The sequence below is a fragment of the Odocoileus virginianus genome, chromosome 4 (assembly GCF_023699985.2).
Source record: "Odocoileus virginianus isolate 20LAN1187 ecotype Illinois chromosome 4, Ovbor_1.2, whole genome shotgun sequence".
NCBI classification, from domain to species: Eukaryota; Metazoa; Chordata; class Mammalia; order Artiodactyla; family Cervidae; genus Odocoileus; species Odocoileus virginianus.
This window is the reverse complement of record NC_069677.1, coordinates 79,932,338-79,953,642: the sequence shown is the minus strand read 5'-3', so window position 1 is coordinate 79,953,642 and position 21,305 is coordinate 79,932,338. Positions and strand designations below refer to the sequence as shown.

Sequence of the window (21,305 nt, the reverse complement as noted above, 5' to 3'; positions counted from 1 at the left end):
TATCTTTTACAACACTAACTTTTCTAAAATGTTCTGAAATGGGAGTGTTTCCCAGGGAGCAAGGCAGGAGGGTGGGGAGCGGGGAGGGGTGGGGGGCACGTCCAGGGCTGCTTCTGGATGCAGCTGCTCTGGGCCATCCTGCTCCCATGCAGACACCCATGGTTCTCCCCACTCATCCCCTGTCTCTTTAGCTCCGTTGGCGATGACGACTGTCCCCTTGGATTTGTTCAAGAAGCAGCCTTCCGGGCCTCAGAGCTTTACGTTAACCAGCGGGGCCTCCTCGGGCAGCTCGGCATTGGGTTCAGTTACTGCAGAGGTATGATGTCCTCTGTGAAGGTCCTGCTCCACCCACTTGAGCAAAGGGACGTCTTTGTTGATGTCATGGTCTGAGCACAAGTTGAAAAAGAATTTCCAGACGTGAGGCAGAATGAGAGGAGAATAGAATTTATTAGAGTAGGAGACACTCTTAGAACAGCGGACAGGCTCAAGGGAGAGCCAACCCCTTTCGAGGACTATTGGCCAATTTTCACCACCTTAAGACAGAGGATATTCATGCTAGGATGGTGGTGTTAGGTGATTGGTTAGGATGCTATAGAGTGGGTGGTTTACCTAATACGTCAGGGAACTGGCAGGTTTAGATCCAGAGGTTCATGGTAAACAGTTACTGTGGGGCTTGGTTAATTCCGGAAATTTTTATCCTGTGACCTCAGTGTAGGATGCCACAACTGTGACTGCAGTGTAGGGCTCCACACCTGTGACTTCAGTGTAGGGTGCACAACTGTGACCTCAGTGTAGGGCACACACCTGTGACCATGATGTAGGACTCCACACCCGTGACCTCGGTGTAGGGCGCCACGATTTATGTCTGTCAGACTCCTGCTCTCCTTCACCTTGAAACAAGAAGCTCCTCCAAGAAGCACTTGATGTTTCCTCCCACACATTTCTAGACATGAGTGGGATGCTTCCTGCCCAGGGTTACATTGCATCGTCTGCCCGACATTACTGCCTGTGATGTCCTTTCACTCAGGCCTAACTCAGAAGGGGCTATCTTATATTGTTTGGTTCTTCAGCCTGTGTTCCCATCATTACAAGTTGAGTGGCTGGGTATGTCAATTCTGGGAAAATCTCAATTCTTACCCATTAATTATGATACTAAGTGACAGTTAAAGATATCAGAGGTTATTGCAAAGGCAGGGAGTGCCCCATGGCGAGATGTCCGTCGGCACGGACTACAAAGCAGTTAACCAGCCTTCTCTGCAGTTTTCTTACATAGAACCCGGTGAGGTAAAACCCTGGCAAATGCCTCCACCTGTTCCTGCTGCAAAGATAGAAAAAGACCGCACTGTGATGCCGTGCGGGACCGTGGTCACTACTGTCACTGCTGTGAAAACCAAGCCTCGCTTCGACGCAGGGAGGGCGTCCCCGCTGGGCTCTGGTGAGGCTCCTCCTGCAGAAAGTCTGAAATCACGCTTCCCCGGTAAATGTCTTGCATCTATAAATTGCAGAGCACTGTAGGCTGCAGGATTATTTGTAAGAAAAATCTCCTGGCACAGGAAGAATGGTAATTGGCAACTCTTTTGCATAGCTCTTTTTTTTTTAAGACAATTATCTTTCTATCTTGTCAGACAAGACAAAGCAAGGTTCAACCCTGCAGTGTATTCTGATACCAAAGTCAAGATACTAGATGAAATATCTCATTAAATTAAGCACTCCATGACATTTACATGGGGCCGCACTTTACCTTAAAACATTAGATGTGAGCGGCCAGTGTATTTTCTCATGTTAAAAATCATTCATTTGGAGGCTTGATGCATAGTAGTTTCAGATCTAGCCAAATTCTGTAGCTGTCCCCACATCCACCACCTTGGAGACAACTTTTGTATAAGTGTATGGTTTATTATTACTTTTTAATTTGTACTGTGTTCCTGCGTATACAGAAGTATTACCGTGCCAGAATACATCACTTGGCTCAGTTCTTGAATGAAAAGCAGAAAGTGAAATTCTGGCTTAATTCAAAGGTTTCTGAAATTTTATTTAAACCTAGGTTTCCAATGCCTCTTTGGGGGCATTCCTTCCCTCCCCCCAAAAAAGAATAAGAGAGTGTGTTAAAAATATCTTAAGGTTTTCCTCTTACCTTTTCCAGCTGCATAAACAGTTAATTAGTAATACATTTTTAAATTTTATTTATTTTTTAATTGAAGGGTAATTGCTTTACAGAATTGTGTTGGTTCCTGCCAAACATCAACATGAATCAGCCATAGATATACACATGTCCGCTTGCTTTTGAACCTCCCTCCCACCTCCCTCCCCATCCCACCCCTCGAGATTGTTACAGTTAGTTATATTTACTTATTTGGCTGCGCTGGGTCTTAGTTGTGGCATCGGGGGAATCTTTTGTTGGGATCGAGTTCCCTAACCAAGGTTTGATCCCAGGCCTCCTGCTTTGGGAGTGTAGAGCCTTAGCTGCTGGACCACCAGGGAAGCCCCAGACTGCTTGAAGTAGAGCTGAAATGAGACATGATTCACTTTCCGGTGACTGCAGAGTCAGACAGCTTTCGAAGGGCCGCTATAACCAGGATTTCTCCCGGCAGAGTCTCCCCTGAGGACACCTGTCAAGGTGAAGGTCATCGAGAAGGACATCTCGGTCCAGGCCATTTCCTGCCACGGTGCCCCCGTCAGCAAAACATTCTCTTCCTCAGACACAGGTAACGTGAGACCACTCCAGATGGTCCCCAGTCGGCTTTTTCAGGCTCTGCTTGCAAGCTCTCATCTGGTAAGAAGATGCATTTCCTTGTTAGAGTTTGGGGAGAGTTGTTTCTTTCAAGGATAAGTGAGGAAGTCAATGGAAGACAGAGTGGCATTGGCATCCCTGCCCTGTTTTAGGGAACTTGGACAAAAGAAGCATAAAACCCAGCTCAAGCCTCACAACGAAAAATTTATCACTGTTATTTTTCCTCTTGTTCAATGTGCCAGTTACCTGGATATCATAAAATAAGCAGGATTCGGGGATGTAATTGTAAAGACTTCTTTATTTTTTGTCTCCGGAAACCTCTGTAAGAAGGTGCCACGCTAAGTCACGGAGTCATGTCCAACTCTTGCAACCCCTTGGACTGTAGCCTGCCAGGCTCCTCTGTCCATGGGGATTCTCCAGGCAAGAATACCGGAGTGGGTTGCCATGCCCTCCTCCAGGGGATCTTCCCAACCAGGGATGTAACCTGGGTCTCTTACATCTCCTGCATTGACAGGTGGGTTCTTTGTCACTAACGCCACCTGGGAAGCCCCTGTAACTGGGTTAGTATTCCCAGAACTCTGGATGCAGGTTCCCACTACCTGGTCGCTTGTGTCCCTGCCTTTGGAGTCAAAGCACAATCTAAATTTGGGGTTAAATTTCCTCCCTCTGATCGTCACATGTGACCTGCAGTTCGAGAAGAATGGGGCAGGCAGCTTCTCTCCAGCTCGCCCACCAGCCCCTGTCCACCGAGTCCTGTTTCTTTTCTTGTTAAGGTTGCGGATGGGATGGGAGGAGTGGGCGGTGGGCAGGCAACTCTCCTTTGATGGGTGCTGTCTTGGGATGGCTGTGTTCTCAGAGCCTGGCAGGAGTGGGAAACTGCCTCTTCCCCGTGGGAGTTTCCCTGGTTCTATGGGAGCTGCAGGGTAGCCCCCCCTCCCCGCCCACCAACTGCAGAATCCTCGGCGGAGACAACACCCCTCCTTTGGCTGCTTCCGAGGGTCCTTGCTCAGCTCTGCCTTGTAGCATGGTGGCACCTTCACCCTGAGCGGGGTGTCCCCGCTGTGCTTCCCCCGCTGGCCCAAGGGTCGTATCCCCAAGCCCGCTCTGTGCAGCCAGGGACCCTGGCTTTCTCAAGTACAGCGGACACATGGATGGGCTCTCTCAGGATGGACGGAAGCTCTGGGCTCAGTGACGCCACCCCCGTCCTGAGACCTAGGACTGACATCGCAGCCATCTCCCACGTTCCATTCTTCCCCTGGGGCGGGGGGTGGGGGGTGGAGTCAGCGGCCACAGAGGCCTCCACCACTTGGTCCTTCACGACGGCCGTGGAAGTGGAGCATCTGTGGTCCACAGACTGAGGCCAAGCTGAGAAAAAGTTCCTGTTGACATCCTGCCCCTTCACCCTGTGTCCTTTTTATTGTCCCAGAGCAGCGATTACCTGTGAGGTCCAGCAGCATCTCTGAGTAGGAGACACCTGGCCGGGTGGGGAGGCGGGGCTTCCCAGCCCCGCTGCCGCTCACCTGGCTGCCTCCTGCCTTCCCCATTCCTCAAACGGAGACTGAAAAAGCTGCCCCCCTCTGAGACCTTGGGGGTAGTTACCTGAAACGACACTCACAGAGCTCTTTCCAGGACTTGGGTCCGAGTTAAGCATTCCCTGGATATTGGCTGGGGTGTAGGCTCAATCCTGGGGAGGAGTGGCTTCCGTGAACAGTCCCTCAACATCCTGAACACTGGCTTATGTGTCCAAACCTCCTGGGAAGGCCAGGGAATAGCTGCATTGCCCTTCAGAGTTCACATCTCCCCAGAGCTCAGAGGTTTCTGTTCCCTTACATGCCTTAGTCATTTATCGCTCCACTGAGACATCACTTCCGTACATTAAAATGCATGATGTGAGGGCCTCCCTGGTGCCTCAGTGGTAAAGAATCCCCCTGCCAATCAGGAGATGCTGGTTCGATCCCTGATCTGGGAAGACCCCACATGCTGCCAAGCAACTAAGCCTGTGCATTGCAGCTACTGAGCCTGCGCTGGAGACTTGCCCCACCTGCCGCACCTGAGAAAAGCCCAAGCAGCAGCTAAGCCAAAAATAAGTACACAAAATTATTACTTGTTTTTTAAGTGCATGTTGTAAAGCGTACACCTTGGTGAATGTGTGTAAGCGCAGAGCATCAGCTGTAGACCAGGAACATTGCCTGTCCTGCTCGTGAAGTTTCCCCAGAACCTGCCATGCCCACTGTAAAAGAAATTATTTATAAATTTTATTTTAATTTATTTTATTGACTGCACTGGGTCTTCGTTGCTACGCACAGGCTTTCTGTAGTTGCATTGCACAGGCTTCTTATTGCCGTGGCTTCTCTTGTTGCAGAGCACGGGCTCTAGAATCTGGGCTCAATAGTTGTGGCATACAAGCTCAGTTGGCCCGAGGCATGTGGAATCTGATGTCCCCTGCATTGACAGGCGGCTTCTTATCCACTGGACCACCACATTCAGGGGTGAAGTCCCCAGTGCTCACTCTTACATCCGGTCTCTGCTTACCCACTTCTGAGACAGCGTGGAGTCGTTGCGACAGGCCAGCTGCCCACAAAGCCCAAGCTAGTCACCCTCTGGCCCTTTGCAGAAAATGTTTGCCATCCCCTCTTTAATGACCAGATCTGTTGCCCCATCTTTGAAGTTCCGGTCGAAGTTTCAGGTTTGGCTAATGTGCCCGACCCTGCTCTTCCCCCTGCAGAGCTGCTGGTGCTGAATGGGGCCGACCCAGTGGCGGAAGTCGCCATCCGGCAGCTCAGCGAGTCCTCGAAGCTGAAGCTCAAGTCCCCGAGGAAGAAGAGCACGATCATCATATCCGGGGTCTCCAAGGTGAGCCTCTCCGCCTCCCACGTCCGCCTCAACCCACCCCAGCTCTCCACTGAACTCTGGAAGTTCCACCCCGAGTGTTAGGTCGCCTGCATGCTTGCTACAGGGCTTCAGTCATGTCCAACTCCTTGCAGCCCCATGAACTATAGCCCGCCAGGCTCCTCTCTCCTTGGGATTCTCCAGGAAAGAATACTGGAGTGGGTTACCATGTCCTCCTCCAGGCGATCTCCCTGACCCAGGGATCAAACCTGCATCTCTTAGGTCTCCTGCATTGCAGGTGGGTTCTTTACTACCAGTGCGCACCTGGAGAATGTCAGCTTGTGTTCCGCCAACAAGGGGTTACTTGTGGCATTTTGTTTACGCAGCTTGTCCTGTTGAGGAAGGAACTTGACGGTTTCTGACCTGGGATGCTTTGTGTGTTGAGAGGTTGGTGAATCATTTGAAGAAAAATTACTGAAAGAGAAAGACCGAGATGAGGTCAACTCCCCTTCGGGACAGGACCTCCACCCCCATCACCACTGTCTTGGGGAACTTTCACTTTACACATGACTCATTTCCAAACGCTTCCTTTTGCAATGAATGTTTGTGCCTCCTGCCATCAGAGAAATGAAGCTTGTTTTAAGACACATCCCCGTCCCCATGCCTTTCTTGTGCTGTCCTGCGACCTTAGTCCAGGGCAGATGGCAGGCTCGAGGCATCCCGGGGGGACAGTGGGCAGGCCAGGCTACTGGAGAGGCCAGCCCCTCAGGGCAAGGGCCCAGGTGACAGTCCCTTACTCTTGTTAACCTTTCAGAATGAGCAAAGAAAATGTGAGTGACGGAGCGGCAGGTGGGAAGTTTAGTAGTTGGGAGGGGACAGGAGGAAGATGCATTTTTGGACACGGCAGGTGGCTTGATTTCTTGAGGGCATGAGAGGGTGGACTGGAGGGCGTGCTGAGAACTGAGCCCCTGGCTCTTGGGAAAGGGGCCATAACAGGTCCTGGGAGGTGCTAGGGGCGAGTCACCAAAGTTGCAATTGTTCCCAGGCTGTGGGTGGCCTTGGAAACTATCTTCCAAGAGCCAGGTGATGCCTCTGGGTTTCCTGCATGCACTTCCAGAAGCAGCCAGCAGGGGGCGATGGCACCTCTGGAAGCACCCTGCTCAGTTCAGTTGGGTTTCCTTTAGGATGAATAAATGAGTGAGTGTACTTCCTGGTGGTCCAATGGTTAGGACCCCGAGTTTCCACTGCGGGGGGCAGGGGTTCCATCGCCTGGTCAGGGAGCTAAGATCCCACATGCCAAGCGGTGTGGCCAAAAACAAAACTATGCTAAACTAAAAACCAAAAAATAAGAATGAGAGTGCAAGTGTTAGTCGCTCAGTTGCGTCTGACCCTCTGTGACCCCATGGACTGTAGCCCACCAGGCTCCTCTGTCCATGGATTCTCCAGGCAAGAATGCTGGAGTGGCCTGCCATTTCTTCCTCTAGAGGATGTTTGCAATCCAGGGATTGAACTCACATCTCCAGCACTGGCAGGCGGATTCTCTACTGCTAAGCCACCAAGAAAGCCCCATTTTTACTGCAGGTCAAATTGTCCCAGATTGAATCAGTGGGCATTTCTGACTTGGGTCAGAAGAGGCAGTTGTCAACGGTCATTAAGCAGACTGTGTACCACCTCCGCACCCAGGCGGGGTGCCCTTCCCCAGACTCCCCTGGCCTGGCACCTCAGGCCGATGCTCTGCCTTGGGAGACCTGCGTCCACTGATTCTCAGCTTCCGTAGCTGTCTCCCTGGAGGGCCGGGCACCTTCGGCCGCCGAAACCAACCGCACGGCTGTGTGGGTGGGGCCGGCAAGGCCTCTCCAGCTCAGTGCTCCTCCCGAGCATCCTTGCATCTTCCTCACCCTGACTTTGTCTCTCACCCCCGGACAGACCTCGCTATCTCAGGACAGTGATGCAGCCCTGATGCTGGACTACGCAGCCTCCATGGATGGTGCCCGCCGAGAGGCTGCCCCCCAGGACCAGCCAGAGGTGGCTGTGACCTCTGCCCTGCCCAAGGAGGAGGAGGAGGCCCCAGTGGGGACCCTGCCGGCCCTGGATCCCCAGGAGATAGAGCTAGATTCCTGGGACTTGGAGAAGGAGCCACCGGCTGGGGCGTGGGGTGGCCAGGCCCTGCAGGACCCCGAGGGGGACGAGCTGTCTGAGAGCTCCCTGAGTGTATCGGAGTTGGAGCCAGCTGCTGCCAAGAAGCACAAAGGTACCAGCCCCTCCCTTCCTCCCTGCCCACCCCGACCCTGCTCTCCATCACTCCCCTCTGCCAGTCCGTGGCTTCGGTCTCCAGCTAGCTTCCAGACTAACATTCAGTTCTCAGTCTCTGCTCTCTTTCCCTTCTCCTCTACAAGGGCACCCTACCCTTGCACCCCCACGCCTACAAAAACAGCTGCACTCAATGTCTGAGCCCATTTCGAGCCCATGGGCAGGGCTGGGGGCATGTTCAGAGCCCTTCTGAGTGTGAGCAGCCAGGTCATCTCTCTGTTCTTGGGGCCACTTGGTGTTCATGGCTAGAGGCACCCTGTTCTCTGTCTGTGCACCCTCCTCCTGGGAATAGAACCATCCAGAGCATGGAGGGGGGCCACCAGGAGCCATATACCACGATGGAGCCAAGGAGACCTGCTGGGCAGAGACTGGAGTTCCCTCAGCTGCACAGATGGACTCCCCTGCACTTGCATGCCTCTCAGACTCTTCCCTCCGACTGAAACCAAACCAGACCTTCCCATTCATCCCTAACAGGACCCACGGGGAGAGAGCTCCCTAGAAAATTAGCCAATTAACTTAATACATGTGCAGAGGTAAGGTAATCATTGTATTAGAATAAGCGACTAGTGCTAATGTGACTGCTTCGCATTAGCACAAAACAGGGCTTTAAATCTGTACATTTCTTCAATGTGCAGTTTAACCCAGACAGCACTTTGGCACGATGGTGACCTGAAGATTCTTACCTAGAGAATTTAGCCCAGAGGTTCGGCCAGCTCTAGTTGTGAGGCTTCAAGACCTGCTGAGTCTCAGCTCCCCCGTACGCTTTAAATCTGTACATTTCTTCAATGTGCAGTTTAACCCAGACAGCACTTTGGCACGATGGTGACCTGAAGATTCTTACCTAGAGAATTTAGCCCAGAGGTTCGGCCAGCTCTAGTTGTGAGGCTTCAAGACCCGCTGAGTCTCAGCTCCCTCCGCCATGTACGGGGGATGTACCTACTGTGGGTGCCCGCCTCCCCAAGAACCTCCCCGGCCGGGCAGTTATCGGAGGTCCCAGTGCAGAGGATGGGACAGGAGAGCCGAGGCAGGGGCCGGGGCCAAGCCGGGAGTCCTGGTACTGCTCTGTGCTACATCCTGGCTCCTCGGCGAAGGTAGACATTAGGAATCTCACAGGTCGGGAACTGTGGTCAGCAGCTCTGCCTCCTGCTCCTTTGTTCTTGGTGCCGGGGACCAGTGCAGTGGTTCCTGCTTGGGGCAATCGTGTCCCCTCCCTAGGGGACACTGGCCGTGGCTGGAGAGTTTCAATTGTCATAGTGGGGAGTGGGGGGCGCTGCTGGCTTCAGCCATGTCGAGGCCAGGGGTGCCGCTCATCACACCTTGGGGCACAGGACAGCCCCGGTATCCTTGGGATGGAGCTGGAGAGCCCTCCCCATTCGATTCCCGTCTCTCCCCCGGCAGATCAGGGACAGATGGGGGAGGAGGCAGAGTGAGAAGAGGGGTAGAGAGAGAGGAGAGGATTCCTGGGTATGGTTCCAGACCCTGAGATGAAGATCGGACTCCATCTGCCTGCTGCCCGATGTTGAGACCTTATCCCCAGGGCCCCGTCAGGTGGCCAGGGGTGGCGTGGGGAGCGGTGACCTGAGCACTGGCTCTGTGGTGGCTTCCTGGCCTCTGTTGTAGAAAAGGTGGCCTGGCTGTTGGTCCACAGCCCGGCATGTACCACCCCCCCACCCCCGGCATCTCGGGGCCAGAGCCGCCCAAGGGGGCTCACCTGGACCTAAAGCAGGCAGGTGGGCGCTGGGCAGGGTGGGCACACGGGGGATAGGTGGGTGCGCCCCTTCTGTGCCCAACAGACAAGCAGGCGTCTCCTCTTCTCACAGAAGCTGACCCTGCCTCCCACCCTCAGTTCATTCTGAAAGGCTGAGCCTCGCCAACCCGGTGCATTCAGAGACCTTTGCTCCCTCCTCCCTCCCTCCCTCCGTGGTCCTCCCAGGGAGTTCTTTCCCTGCGGTTTGTGTCCTTGCTGTGTCCTGGACACCCCGCTTCTCTCCCGTGGCCGGCGGGATGGGTGACACCCCCACTCCTGGGGACCTGGTGCCCACAGGTGCACCGGTTCTCCACCCTGAGTCCTGTGGGTGGCGGCGCCGGGCTCACAGGACGCACCTCACTCCTAGGGCTTCGCAGACCCAGGATTTTTTAAAGGGACCCATTTGGTAGCACTTTAAAAAAATTGCTTTACATTCTAGTGTTATCTGAGAGATTTGTTGTCAAAACCTTAGATGATTCTGCATTGTGCAGATGGTTGTTGTTTTCCACCAAAAACTGGTGATAAGGAGGCAGCTCTCCTTTTTAAACTAAAACCCATTTTCAGATTAAGAACCACCTGTGTCTCCTGTCATAGGAGGAAGTTAGCTTTCCGAGACCTGCCTGCCTGTTAGAATTCCCCTGGAATTCTGCTGATTGGAAATCTACTTACTGTGATGATGCAACTAAGACAGGAAATGCATTCCTCAAATTAGTTTTATTTTTAGCTTAACAAAGCCCTGGTATGCTTACACCACACTGCGAATGCGCTTCAGACAAACCAAACTTAGAAGTGGCTAAGATGGTACATTTTATGTCTGTTTTACTGCAAGTAAGAACAAAAGCATTGGTGGAGACTGAAAAATATTCAAAAGTAAGACAAAGAGAAACAAACCAACGTCCTGCACAGTAACGTCCTATGTTGTGTGATGTAAATGCTTCAAACTCTTACCGTCTCGCATTCTGATTTTGCTGTTGCAAACTTTTCTTTTCACTTCTTCCTTTTCTCCATCTCCTGCTCATCCCCTTTAACTTAAGAGGATCGCTATGCCAACCAGAGTTAATTGCCTACACAGTAAGTTATTTTTGTTTTATATATTTTTTTTTAAATTAAGAATAGTCTTGCTATGAGGAAAGCAGATATCCTAACTGAGCTGGAAGTTAAATAACCTCCCCACTTCCTTATTCCTCCCGTCCCTTCCCAGTCTGACCTTCCCAGGATGCTAGTTTTCCCACCTTCCTCCTTCAAAGTGCCCTGGTTAGGTAATAGAGGACCAGTGTCTCAGGGAAAGACAGAACTGTGTTAGCTGATGTGACAAAACCACCTCGCCAAGAAATACAGACAGACCGGCTTCCTTAACTGGCCTTGTTTCTGAAAGGTAGTCATTTCTATAAATGGGCTGTCCATGGTTCCCCTTGAAATCTAAAGCTGTCCTTTGGGTAGCAAACTGCAGTCTACGAGTTTGCTTTTGGTCACCGTTCTCCTATCTGTAAGATGTTGGGACACATTTTTCCATGAGCAATTTATGTCTGTTAAATTGTGGAAACAACCAGGAATAAAGTGGGGAGTATCTGCAACATTAAATAGAATAATTATTTTTAATTCCTTCATGTATGAGTTTATGGGGTTTCTCGGTGGGGGTGCCAGTGGTAAAGAATACACTTGTCAATACACCTGCTAATGTAGGAGACTCAGGTTCAATCCCTGGGTCGGTCGGGAAGATCCCTTGGAGAAGGGAATGGCAACCCACTTCAGTATTCTTGCCTGGGAAATCCCATGGACAGAGGAGCCTGGCAGGCTACAGTCCATAGGGTCGCAAAAGAGTCAGACACAACTGAGCAACTAAGCAACAACAATGTGTTTATACTTGAGCCTTATATATATATATATATTTTTTTTCTTTTTTTAATTAGCCTTACTGGAACCAGGGAAATTTTTTTTTTTTCTCTTCCTGGTGCCATCTAAGATTTTGGTTATTTGCCTTCAGTTTCACATAGCCCATTTTCACATTTGACCTTCAGGCTTCTTTAAGATCGGGAGTGAGGTCTGAGCCTTGCTTCTTGCCCGTCAGGTGAGTGAGGTGGGCTTGTTAAATCCAAACAGCTCCATTCCCTTGCCCCATGCTTGTGACTTCCCTCATCAGCAAAGAGTGACAGATTCTGGGGCCCGGGGAAAGTGTGACCTTCCAAGCTATAAAGTTCTTGTATCATCAGGGTTCTCCAGGGAAACAGAATCGATTGGTTCCAGGTTTCAAGGAGCAGGTTTGTGTGGGTGAGTCTGAAACCTACAGGGCAGACAGGAGCTGATGCCGCAGTCTTGAGGCAGAATCTCTGCCCCGGGGATCCTTCCTTTTTGTTCTCAGTTGATTGGATGAAGGCCACGCACGTCACCTGGGGTATCTCCTAGGGTTCAGGCACAGATGGGAGACCTGGACCACACGGACAGGGGATTCCCAGCAACACTCAGCTCAGTGCCGGATGGAGTCGCTGGGCACGCTGGGCAGACTGACTCGGAACACTGGGAGCCCGCGTCCTGGTCACGGTGGCTCTGAGCGGTACTGCCTCCCTGCCAAGAAGAGGGCGCTTGCCCGTCTGAGCTACGACCTGCCGCGGTGCGGCTGTATCAGCGTCCACCAAGCGCTCCTGTGGCTGTGTCCATCCCGTTATTTACCCCGAAGGTCACCGTGCTTGAGGGGCCAAGTTTAAACAGACGACCACATTTTTATTTAGTGATGAAAATGGAATAACCTCGGCTTGTACTGGTCCTTCTTCACGTGTGATGAGTTAAACTGTGGAGCCTGGAGAAGGGCTCACAGCGGTGGAGTATTCTGTCCTCCCCAGGCCACTGGCATGTCTTTCATCACACCCAGAAGCCTATCCAAGTCCCTGCCAGAGCAGGGCTCTGCTCTGCGCTCCCTCTGAGAACTGCTCAGTCCCACCTACTGGAGGACTCCCCAGCGGCAACTTGGCAGACCGACCCTCCAGATGCCCGCCGGCCACCTCCAGTTCAGATGCATCCTCAGCAGCACAGAGGAGTCAAGCTTTGCAGGACAGAGTATGTCCCTCTCCGAGTCTCTACTTTTTTATTTGTAAGCAAGAGATGAGAGCACCCTCGGAGGTGGCTGGGAAATATAACCTGGGCTGCAGCTTGTAGATGTGCAAATCTCAGTCTCTCTCCTCATGTGACCATCTGTCCAAAAAGCCGATGTCCCCATAGAAGCCGCAACAAGTCGTGTCACGTTAGGGGTCGATCTGCACCAGAGTACACGTGACAGCATCCAGTTCTGCATTGACACTGAACAGGCAAAGTTAACAACACAGCACACCTGCTCCAGAGGGTGGACTTGAGGATGAAGAACAGAAACTGCGTGTGTGCCTGGCAGGGTAGCGCGTGTCCATGGCCAAAACAAGGCGCAGTCTTCCACACGGTGTCCAGGGTTCAAGGATACAGGAGGACATGGCTGGTGTTTCAGGATCCTCATCTTAATTCAGATCTTCTCCTTCCCTGTCTCATCTGTGTTAGATCCTGGGGGTGGCTGAAACAGAGTTCCATAGGTGAGGTGCTTTAAATAACAGATTTCTTCTCTGAGTTCCAGAGGCTGGAAGTCCAAGATCAAGGTGTGGGCAGGTCTGGTTGCTCCTGAGGCTGGGAGGGAGGGTCTGTCCCAGCCACTCCCCCAGCTTTGGGGTGGGGGGCTTGCTAACAACATAGCACATTGCCTCTTGGCTTGTAGATGTATCACCTTGATCTCTGCCTTCATCTTCACATGGCATTTCCCAGTGTGCCTTTGTTCAAGCTTCCCCTTTTTATAAGGACCCCAGTCATACTTGATTAGCACCTGTCTTAATGACCTTGCTGTAACTGAATTGCCAATGTCATGACCATATCTCTAAGTAAGGTCACATTCTGAGGACCTGGGGTTAGGACCCCAACATAAGAATTCTGGATGGACAAGATCCAAACCGAGACACCGCCCCCACTCACACCTCAGACCCTGCCTCCAAACCCCGGATGGGGTTTCAGCAGAGGGACACGTGTGAAATGGGCTTTGTGGATGGAGTGTTTGAGGGGAGGTTCTCTTACTGCTGGCTTCCACATCCCTAGGTCTGCAGCTGGCCTGGGGGACAGACCAGTCTGTTCCCCTCCCCACACTTCCATTCCTTGTCCCCCGCCCCAGGGAGATGGGAATGGGAAGTGGGATTAGGGTCTAGATTAACCAGATGGGTCCCTCGGACCTCCCTCCTTCTCCTGTGTTCTAATGTGACACCCCACATTTGCATGCTATTAGAGGGGCTGAAGCCTGGCGTGCTGCCGTCCATGGGGTCGCAGAGTCGTACATGACTGACTGTGCAACAGCAACAAAGCTTAACCCAGAGCAGGAACCTGTAGACCAGAAACACCTCCTAAGTGCCTCCCACCCCCCGCCCACCCTCAACCCAAGGGAACCTGGCCAGGCTGGGAGCCTGCGGGACATTTGAATCCCTAGGTCATTCACCGTCAGGCACCACTGTATCCACCACTGTATCCACCCCACTGGCCAGACTCCAGGGTCAGGCCCCATGGGTTGTGGTGACTCTGGCCATCACGCACCCTGCCTGTTGGTTTTTTTGAGATATGCTGCATCTTCCAGGGATTAGAATGGATCTGGGAATGGACCTCTGAGGTCCAGGGAGCAGCCAGTCAGGCCTATTGACAGGAGTAAAGCCACTGAGACTTATTTTCACCTTTCTGCTCTGTCCCCTTTCCAGCCTTCCTCAAGCCCCCACACACCACCTCCCAACTTTGGTGGCGGTGGTGGTTTAGTCACTAAGTCATGTCTGACTCTTGTGACCCATGGACTGTAGCCTGCCAGGCTCCTCTGTCCATGGGATTTTCCTGGCGAGAATACTGGAGTGGATTGCCATTTCTCAAACTCATGTCCATTGAGTCGGTGATGCCATCCAACCATCTCATCTTCTGTGTATATATATGTTTACAATTATATGTATATTTATATATATTTGCAATTATATATACATATTATACATATACATATAATTATAAATATATATAACTATAAATATATATAACTGTAAATATATATATACATACACAGAGGATGAGATGGTTGGATGGCATCACCAACTCAATGGACATGAGTTTGAGTAAACTCCAGGAGTTGGTGATGGACAGGGAGGCCTGGCATGCTACAATCCATGGGGTCGCAAAGAGTCAGATACGACTGAGCGACTGAACTGAACTGACTGATGTGTGTGTGTGTGTGTATATATATATATATATACTGATGTATATATGTATATCCTAATCAGCCTTCTTGAAAGGTGATTGTATCCAAAGAGAAAATCAAAACAAGTCTTTGGGGGCGGCTTTGACCCAGTGAAATTCAGCATTTCTCTTGAGCTTCCACACAGAAGCTCCTAAGTTTTCACGTTATATGGCTGATATCAAAGGCAAATGTCTTCCTACATTTATCATAGTGTTTTTTGTTCCTGTGGTGGTGTCTCTGTTTCTCTGTCCCACCTGTCAGTCCTCAGGGGTGGCTGCACGTTTTATCCGGGGCAGCCAGTCAGGAGAGGAGACCCATCCATTCTGGGCAGAGCAAGTAGGATGGGCATCCTTAAGTTCAGGTCTAGGGTGTGGGCTCTGAAATTCATGGGATTGCTACCTTCCCCACAGTCAGTGCTGATCCTGCAAAGGTCTGTGGACAAGGCTGGGTCAGATTCCACAATTATCTGTAGATTTCAGCTAGAAGAGCAAAGTGTTGCCCTTGGGCCTCGCATTTGGATACAGCCGGATGGTTTCTGCATATGTCACAGCTTTTGAAGTACTCGCTGGATCTGTCATGAAAAGAATGAATTGCCAGATTAGCTATAAAGCTCCTTATTGGGAAGGTCAAGCCATTCTTCTTTCAAAGTCCTTAACTCCTACATGCAAATGGTCATGGGTTTCACAGCCTGACTGGAAGGGACCCTGTTGGGCCTTGTTCACAGGATGTTAAACTAGTTTGTGGAAGTGAAAGCAGATTAGTGGACTCTGTCCTGTTGCTATGGTAGCTGACCTTTAACCTTTAAGGAACTATCGCCATTGAAATCATTGCTGCTGCTATATTTGTTCTGTTTCATGTTCTATCATTTTACGTCGAATCCGCATAGGTTGGAACAAGCAAAATTGAGGTTTTGTCGATCAAAAGTGATCAAGTAACAGACATTTCATGTGACTTAGCTTGATAGACACATGCTGGATCTGGAGTTACAAACGCTCTTCCTCCCCCAAAGAATAAGTGTTATTTAACTTTTCTAAGGGGCTTCCCAGGTGGCCCAGTGGTAAAGAATCCACCTGCCAATGCAGGAGACCCGGGTTTGATCCCTGCGTCAGGAAGATCCCCTGGAGAAGGAAATGGCAACCCACTCCAGTATTCTTGCCTGGGAAATCCCATGGACAGAGGAGCCTGCCGGGCTACAGTCGACAGGGTTGCAAAGAGTCAGACACGACTCAGGGACTAAACAACAACTTTCCTAAGAAGGTGAAGATCATTTCTGTCAGAGTCCTTAATTTGGTTTTAATATCAGAGCATCCTTTCTGGGTCATTAGAGCCCTGCTCTGCTATTTACACTGTTCCTCATGACAGGGAGTGGTTAGGGCTGGGGGACCCGTAAAAGTCGGGGATCTAAGTGCCTTCCCTGGGACTGGATTCCAAGGGACAGTCCAGCCCGCTGCCCCATTCATGTTCTAAGCTGCTCTGCTCACTACACCTTGGGAGCTCTTGTGTTGCACACAGGCCTGACCCAGCTGCCTTTCTGCACTTGCAGTCACAGGCCGCCTGTGTCAGTCACTGGAGCTGTCTTCTCTCCTTCCCTCCCGGACACGTCCCAGCCTCTCGCCACAGCCCCCTGACCCTGTGCCTTGCTCTTTCAGGAGGAATTTTAAGGAAGGGTGCCAAGCTCTTCTTCCGCCGGCGGCACCAGCAGAAAGACCCCGGCCTGAGCCAGTCGCACAACGACCTCGTGTTCCTGCAGCAGCCTGATGGGGCGCGGAGGAAGGGGGTGACGCTCTCCCGGATCCTGAACAAGAAGCTGCTCTCCAGGCACCGGGGCCAGAGCACCCTGAATGGTGCCCCCTCGGACCCTTGCCCGTAGGCGGGCGCCACCTCCCCGGGGATGCTGCAGATGCGGACCCACCATCACCACCTGCCGGGATACAGCTAGGGGGCCAGCGAGCTGCCAGACGGCTGCCCTCTCCACCATCTAGCTGGGTTTTCTCCAACCATTTTGTCTTTTAAAGGGGGAAAAAGAAACAGTCTCCATCCAGGAGGCTTCCCTGAAGAGAACCTGCAAAGCCCCATTTGCCACCAGAAGCCAGGGGACCCGAAGACTCCACCGTTTGCCTGTGCTCACAGCTAAGGATTGAAGTTAAATGGGAAGATGCTTCCCGTGTGAGCTGTGGAACTCACTGTAAGGGGCTGTGGACGGGCAGCTGGGGAAACGAGCTTGGTCCTCCATGCTCTAACCTTGGTTGGTGCCTGGACCACATAACAAAGGGGACAGTCCCTACCTGCTGTCACTGTGAATGGAATGGATGGGTCACCTCTCCTGATTGGCCACTCAGAATAAAAAGTGCAGCCGCCCCTGCGGACTGAGAGGTGGGATACAGGCAAACAGAGAAATCACCGCAGTAACGCAGACACTATGACAAATATAGGAAGACACTTGCCTTTGATATTAGCCATATAACTTGAAAAATTATGCAAATACTAAATATATCCTATGCATATTATGCTGAACACTTTTCTAAGTTTACTTTGAGCCTATTTGCAAGTAGGAGATATGTAAATCCTTATGTGGTTTTACGTTTTTCTGGATAGCGTCAGAAGCTATAATAATACCACAGAGCAGTCAACACACAGAATGTTTTCCCTGCCGTCTGCCGTCCGGGCTCACACGAGAGCAGCCAGCCCGTCAGATGAAGTCAGGAGCAATAAGCCACAGACACAAGGATGTGTTCACCATACATACGTGGTTTTTCTTTAGTTCAAGGTTTTGCCAAATATTGCCAACAGCTGAAACAAAGTACTATCAGGGCAAAGGAACAAATCATTTTCTGTCTCAGGTGTGAGTCTTAGGAATGGAAGTTTAATAACAAATGAGCCAAACATACATCAGATTTCTTTTATGAGCTCTTCAGAATGCTACTGTGAATGGTGCTCAGCCGCTCTTGGGAGGCCCTTGTTTTAATTTCCAGTGGAAAAAAACAGTGAGCTTGGCACACGATGTTAGTACCCTATGGATCTTCCAAATCACCTTCCTCATCAATTCGCCTTTCCCCTGGGGGAAACCACATTCCTCATCCGTGCGCCCTTCCCCTAAGGTCCAGTTACAGTTTTTCACTCCTTCTGGATGAGCCACTTTTAAGAGAAATACTTATTAAGGAGCACCTGTCATCAGGATGACAGGTTTTGCATAAGATCCATTTTTCTCCGTAAGACTCAAAGGCAATTATGAAAACTTGGCTTCTGTCACAGATATGAAATTGGGTGAGTCCCTTCCTAGAGGTGCTTTTGTGACTCCTTCAACATATACTTCAGGGGTAAGAGAGCCAGGGATGAGCAGAAACCTTTATAAAAATCAAGTTTATAGAATTCTTTCCTTTCCTACTTTTTTCTTTTTGAGGATGAGATTAGAAAATAACATTAAGAATTTTATTTTAGGGACTTCCCTGGTGGTCCAGTGGTTAAGACGTCACCTCCCAGTGTAGGGGCTTCAATCCTTGGCCGGAGAGCTAAGATCCCACATGCCTCGTGGCCAAAATCTAGAATATACACAACAGAAGCAATATTGAAACAGATTCAATAAAGACTAAAAATGGTCCACATCAAAAACACTTAAAAACCAGGAATTTTATTTTTAAATGCACATTTCAAAATCCTTAGGTGTCCCACGAATTATCAAGTGACTGTAAAATGACTTTTTTAGCATACGTTGCTTTTAAAGATTGTACTCCAATTGTTATCACTGTCAATTAGTATTTACAGATAAATTAGCTAATTTATCACTGTAAATTAGCACCTGACATTCCAAAATCTAGTATGTTCATACCAAGTTAGTCCCCACAGACTAGAAATTGCTATTAGTCTTTTGGAACCAGTGGTCTCATTAATGTTCTGTTTTACTTGAGGGATTCTTGTCCTTTTTCATGTGGTTGGCAGAACCTGTGACATTTCAGAATTAATTCTAAGAGGGTATGTGTGTGTCAGAATGTCAGGCGCTGATCAGAAGTTGTTAGTGCAATTTTTTATTTGATTTGAACTCAACTTCTTTGAGTGTGAAGGTGTCAAGAGTTTTAGTTTCAACTTTGCTGCTCTAAAAGAAGTCATAGCCATTCCCATTCCTGAACAACCCCACGAGCATCCTGGTCACTGCTCCATACCTTCATCCAGGGCTCTGATTCTCAGCTTTCTCAAGACCTGAAACCTTTGCAGGGTTTTGGGGAAGTGTCAGGGGCTTTCCGTCCAACCTGTGAGGGAGAAACACATAGATTAACACAAGAGGGAGTGTGTGCTGACAGATGTGCGTCTGCTGGTGTCTATTAGATGCACATCAAGAACCCTGTACATTTAAGTCACTCCAGGAGCCACCCTCCAGATGCACATACATTAGTCTCCAGCAAATGGATTTTTCTGAAGTGACAGAGGACACTGACATAGGAATAAGACAAGAAAAATGAAAGGTAGCATCAGGGTAGTGCCGTGAGAACATGGGCTGTATTGATACTGTGAATGTTTCATTTCCAAGCTGTTTATCCAGGTGTATTTTTCAATAGTGTAGGATATTTATGTTAAATGTCATTGACACCAAACATCAATTAAGATTATACACCAAATGCAAAACCTACTTATTGTAAATCACTCCATTCCTTTTACCTTTTCCACACATGAGAGTGGTTTGGGGGCTTTTGATATTGTTATGATGAAATTTCTTGCAGAGTGGTGTTTTGAAAGCAATTTCTCATGAACACTAATATTATTGTGTATCTGTATGTCTGGAACCAGCTGCTCATGTCAGTTTTAATAAGTTTCAATACTTCTATTGGATTTGTTCAAGGACAAGCCTGTGTTATTTCCTGAGGAATGAAATGGACCTTTAGGTGTGTGTCTGTTTTCATGTAGCATCAACAGAAGTACCCATCTCATCATTCTGGCTGAAAACCTGCTCTGAGGAAGAAGGTTTAGACCGAGCACTTTATTTCAATCAGATCTCAAGTTATAAGTCCACAGCATCCCTGGATTTCTAGAGATGATTACCTGGCCTGCTGCTGCCAGCCAATCACAAGCTGGGTGCCTGTCCAGATGTTTGATTGGTCTCACTGGTCACATCTATAGAAGAATGCTGTACATTTTCTTCTTGGACAGAAAGGGAAAGGTTAATTTACACTGCTGCCACTCAATTCAAATGTTTTCTGAGTAATGTTCTCATGGCCCTCAGTCTTGAAACTTGAAATGTAAGTTGGTGGCTGTCGGAAGTCAGAACATTTAACTCCATCAGATGAAAAACAGGTCTCAGCACCAGCCTAGACCTTGCTGCCAGGTCCTGCCACCACCACCCCAAACGTGTGAAGGCGTGATGACCAAAGCAAGCGGCCCTGGGGACATCAGCACTGCTAGTCCTGTGACGCAAACTCAGGTTACACCTCTCTGCTTCCTTCTTTTCCTTTTTTTTGGCATTCCTTCCTTCCAGATGAGGAAGCAGTCAAAATGCAACAAACTGCCCCATTCACCCTGGAGGAGGAAATGGCAACCCACTCCAGTGTTCTTGCCTGGGAAATCCCATGGACAGAAGAGCTTGACAGGCTACAGTCCATGGGGTCGCAAAGGGTTGGACATGACTGAGCACAGTACAGCCCCATTCCCCCAGCTTCCAAATGACCAGTAATGTGCCATTTATGATTTAAGCTTCTAGTTCCCCACCTCCTCAGTGTTGTATCAAAGCTACAGGGTTTTTTTTGCTTTTTTTTTTTTTTTTTCAAAAAAAGAAGAAAACAAAAGGGTTTCCAGGTATGCAGAGAGGTTTGGCTTGATGACCAAGCATGGTGATGAATTTACCCGACCGTGATTGTATTCCTAGGTAGCACTTTAAAAACAGACTGCGATCTCGTACTGACCTTGTGTGGTTGGGTTCATTCTGGGAAGATGTGGCTGGAACGCAAATGGTCTTGGAAGGAAATAAACGGGCCCACAGAACACTAAACACTGAGATGTCTTTGCTGAGTCTTGTGCTGCCCCAGTGTCCCACAGCGTCTCTGAGGGTCTGGGAATCCTGGTCTTTCTCTCCTCAGGTGCGACCCTGGTCAGCTGGTTGGAGGAGGAGCTGTTCTAAGGTTCTTCACAAATGATTCGTATGTCGCTAAGCACCTGCTTTAAGCCTGGGGCTAAAATCGTTGACTGGAACGACAGTGTCTCCAGTGAATGTTAGGGCCCCGGTGAATTGTAGGTGCTGCCTGCTACTCAGGGTCTCTTGACCTGGGTCCCCCAGTGGCTGTGTGACCCCAAGTGATCCCCAGGGACTTTTTGAGGAGCACTGTTCCCCTTGGGGTGAAACTGCTATCCATCCACCATGCCGCCATCATCGCCCTGCCCCAGCCGCCTGAGAGTTGGAGGGGTAGATGCCAGGTGGGGCCCCAGGATGGCTGGGATCCAGG

At 50.1% G+C, this 21,305-nt stretch overlaps 1 protein-coding gene across 3 annotated transcripts in view; it reads left to right on the top strand.

The window, feature by feature from the left end:
* Nucleotides 1–20,854, top strand: part of C2CD2 (C2 calcium dependent domain containing 2) — a 62,816-nt gene extending 41,962 nt beyond the window's left edge. The window contains exons 9-15 of one of the 3 annotated variants that reach the window (XM_070466808.1): nt 192–316; nt 1,261–1,477; nt 2,592–2,705; nt 5,457–5,584; nt 7,487–7,811; nt 10,652–10,688; nt 16,530–16,619. In XM_070466808.1, the coding sequence (XP_070322909.1) occupies nt 192–316; nt 1,261–1,477; nt 2,592–2,705; nt 5,457–5,584; nt 7,487–7,811; nt 10,652–10,677 (935 nt within the window). In that variant the 3' untranslated portion in view covers nt 10,678–10,688; nt 16,530–16,619. Of the gene's footprint in view, nt 1–191; nt 317–1,260; nt 1,478–2,591; nt 2,706–5,456; nt 5,585–7,486; nt 7,812–10,651; nt 10,689–16,529 lie in introns of all 3 variants that reach the window. The other 2 variants (XM_070466807.1, XM_020875085.2) reach the window with 2 other exon arrangements.
* Nucleotides 20,855–21,305: the final 451 nt, after the last annotated feature.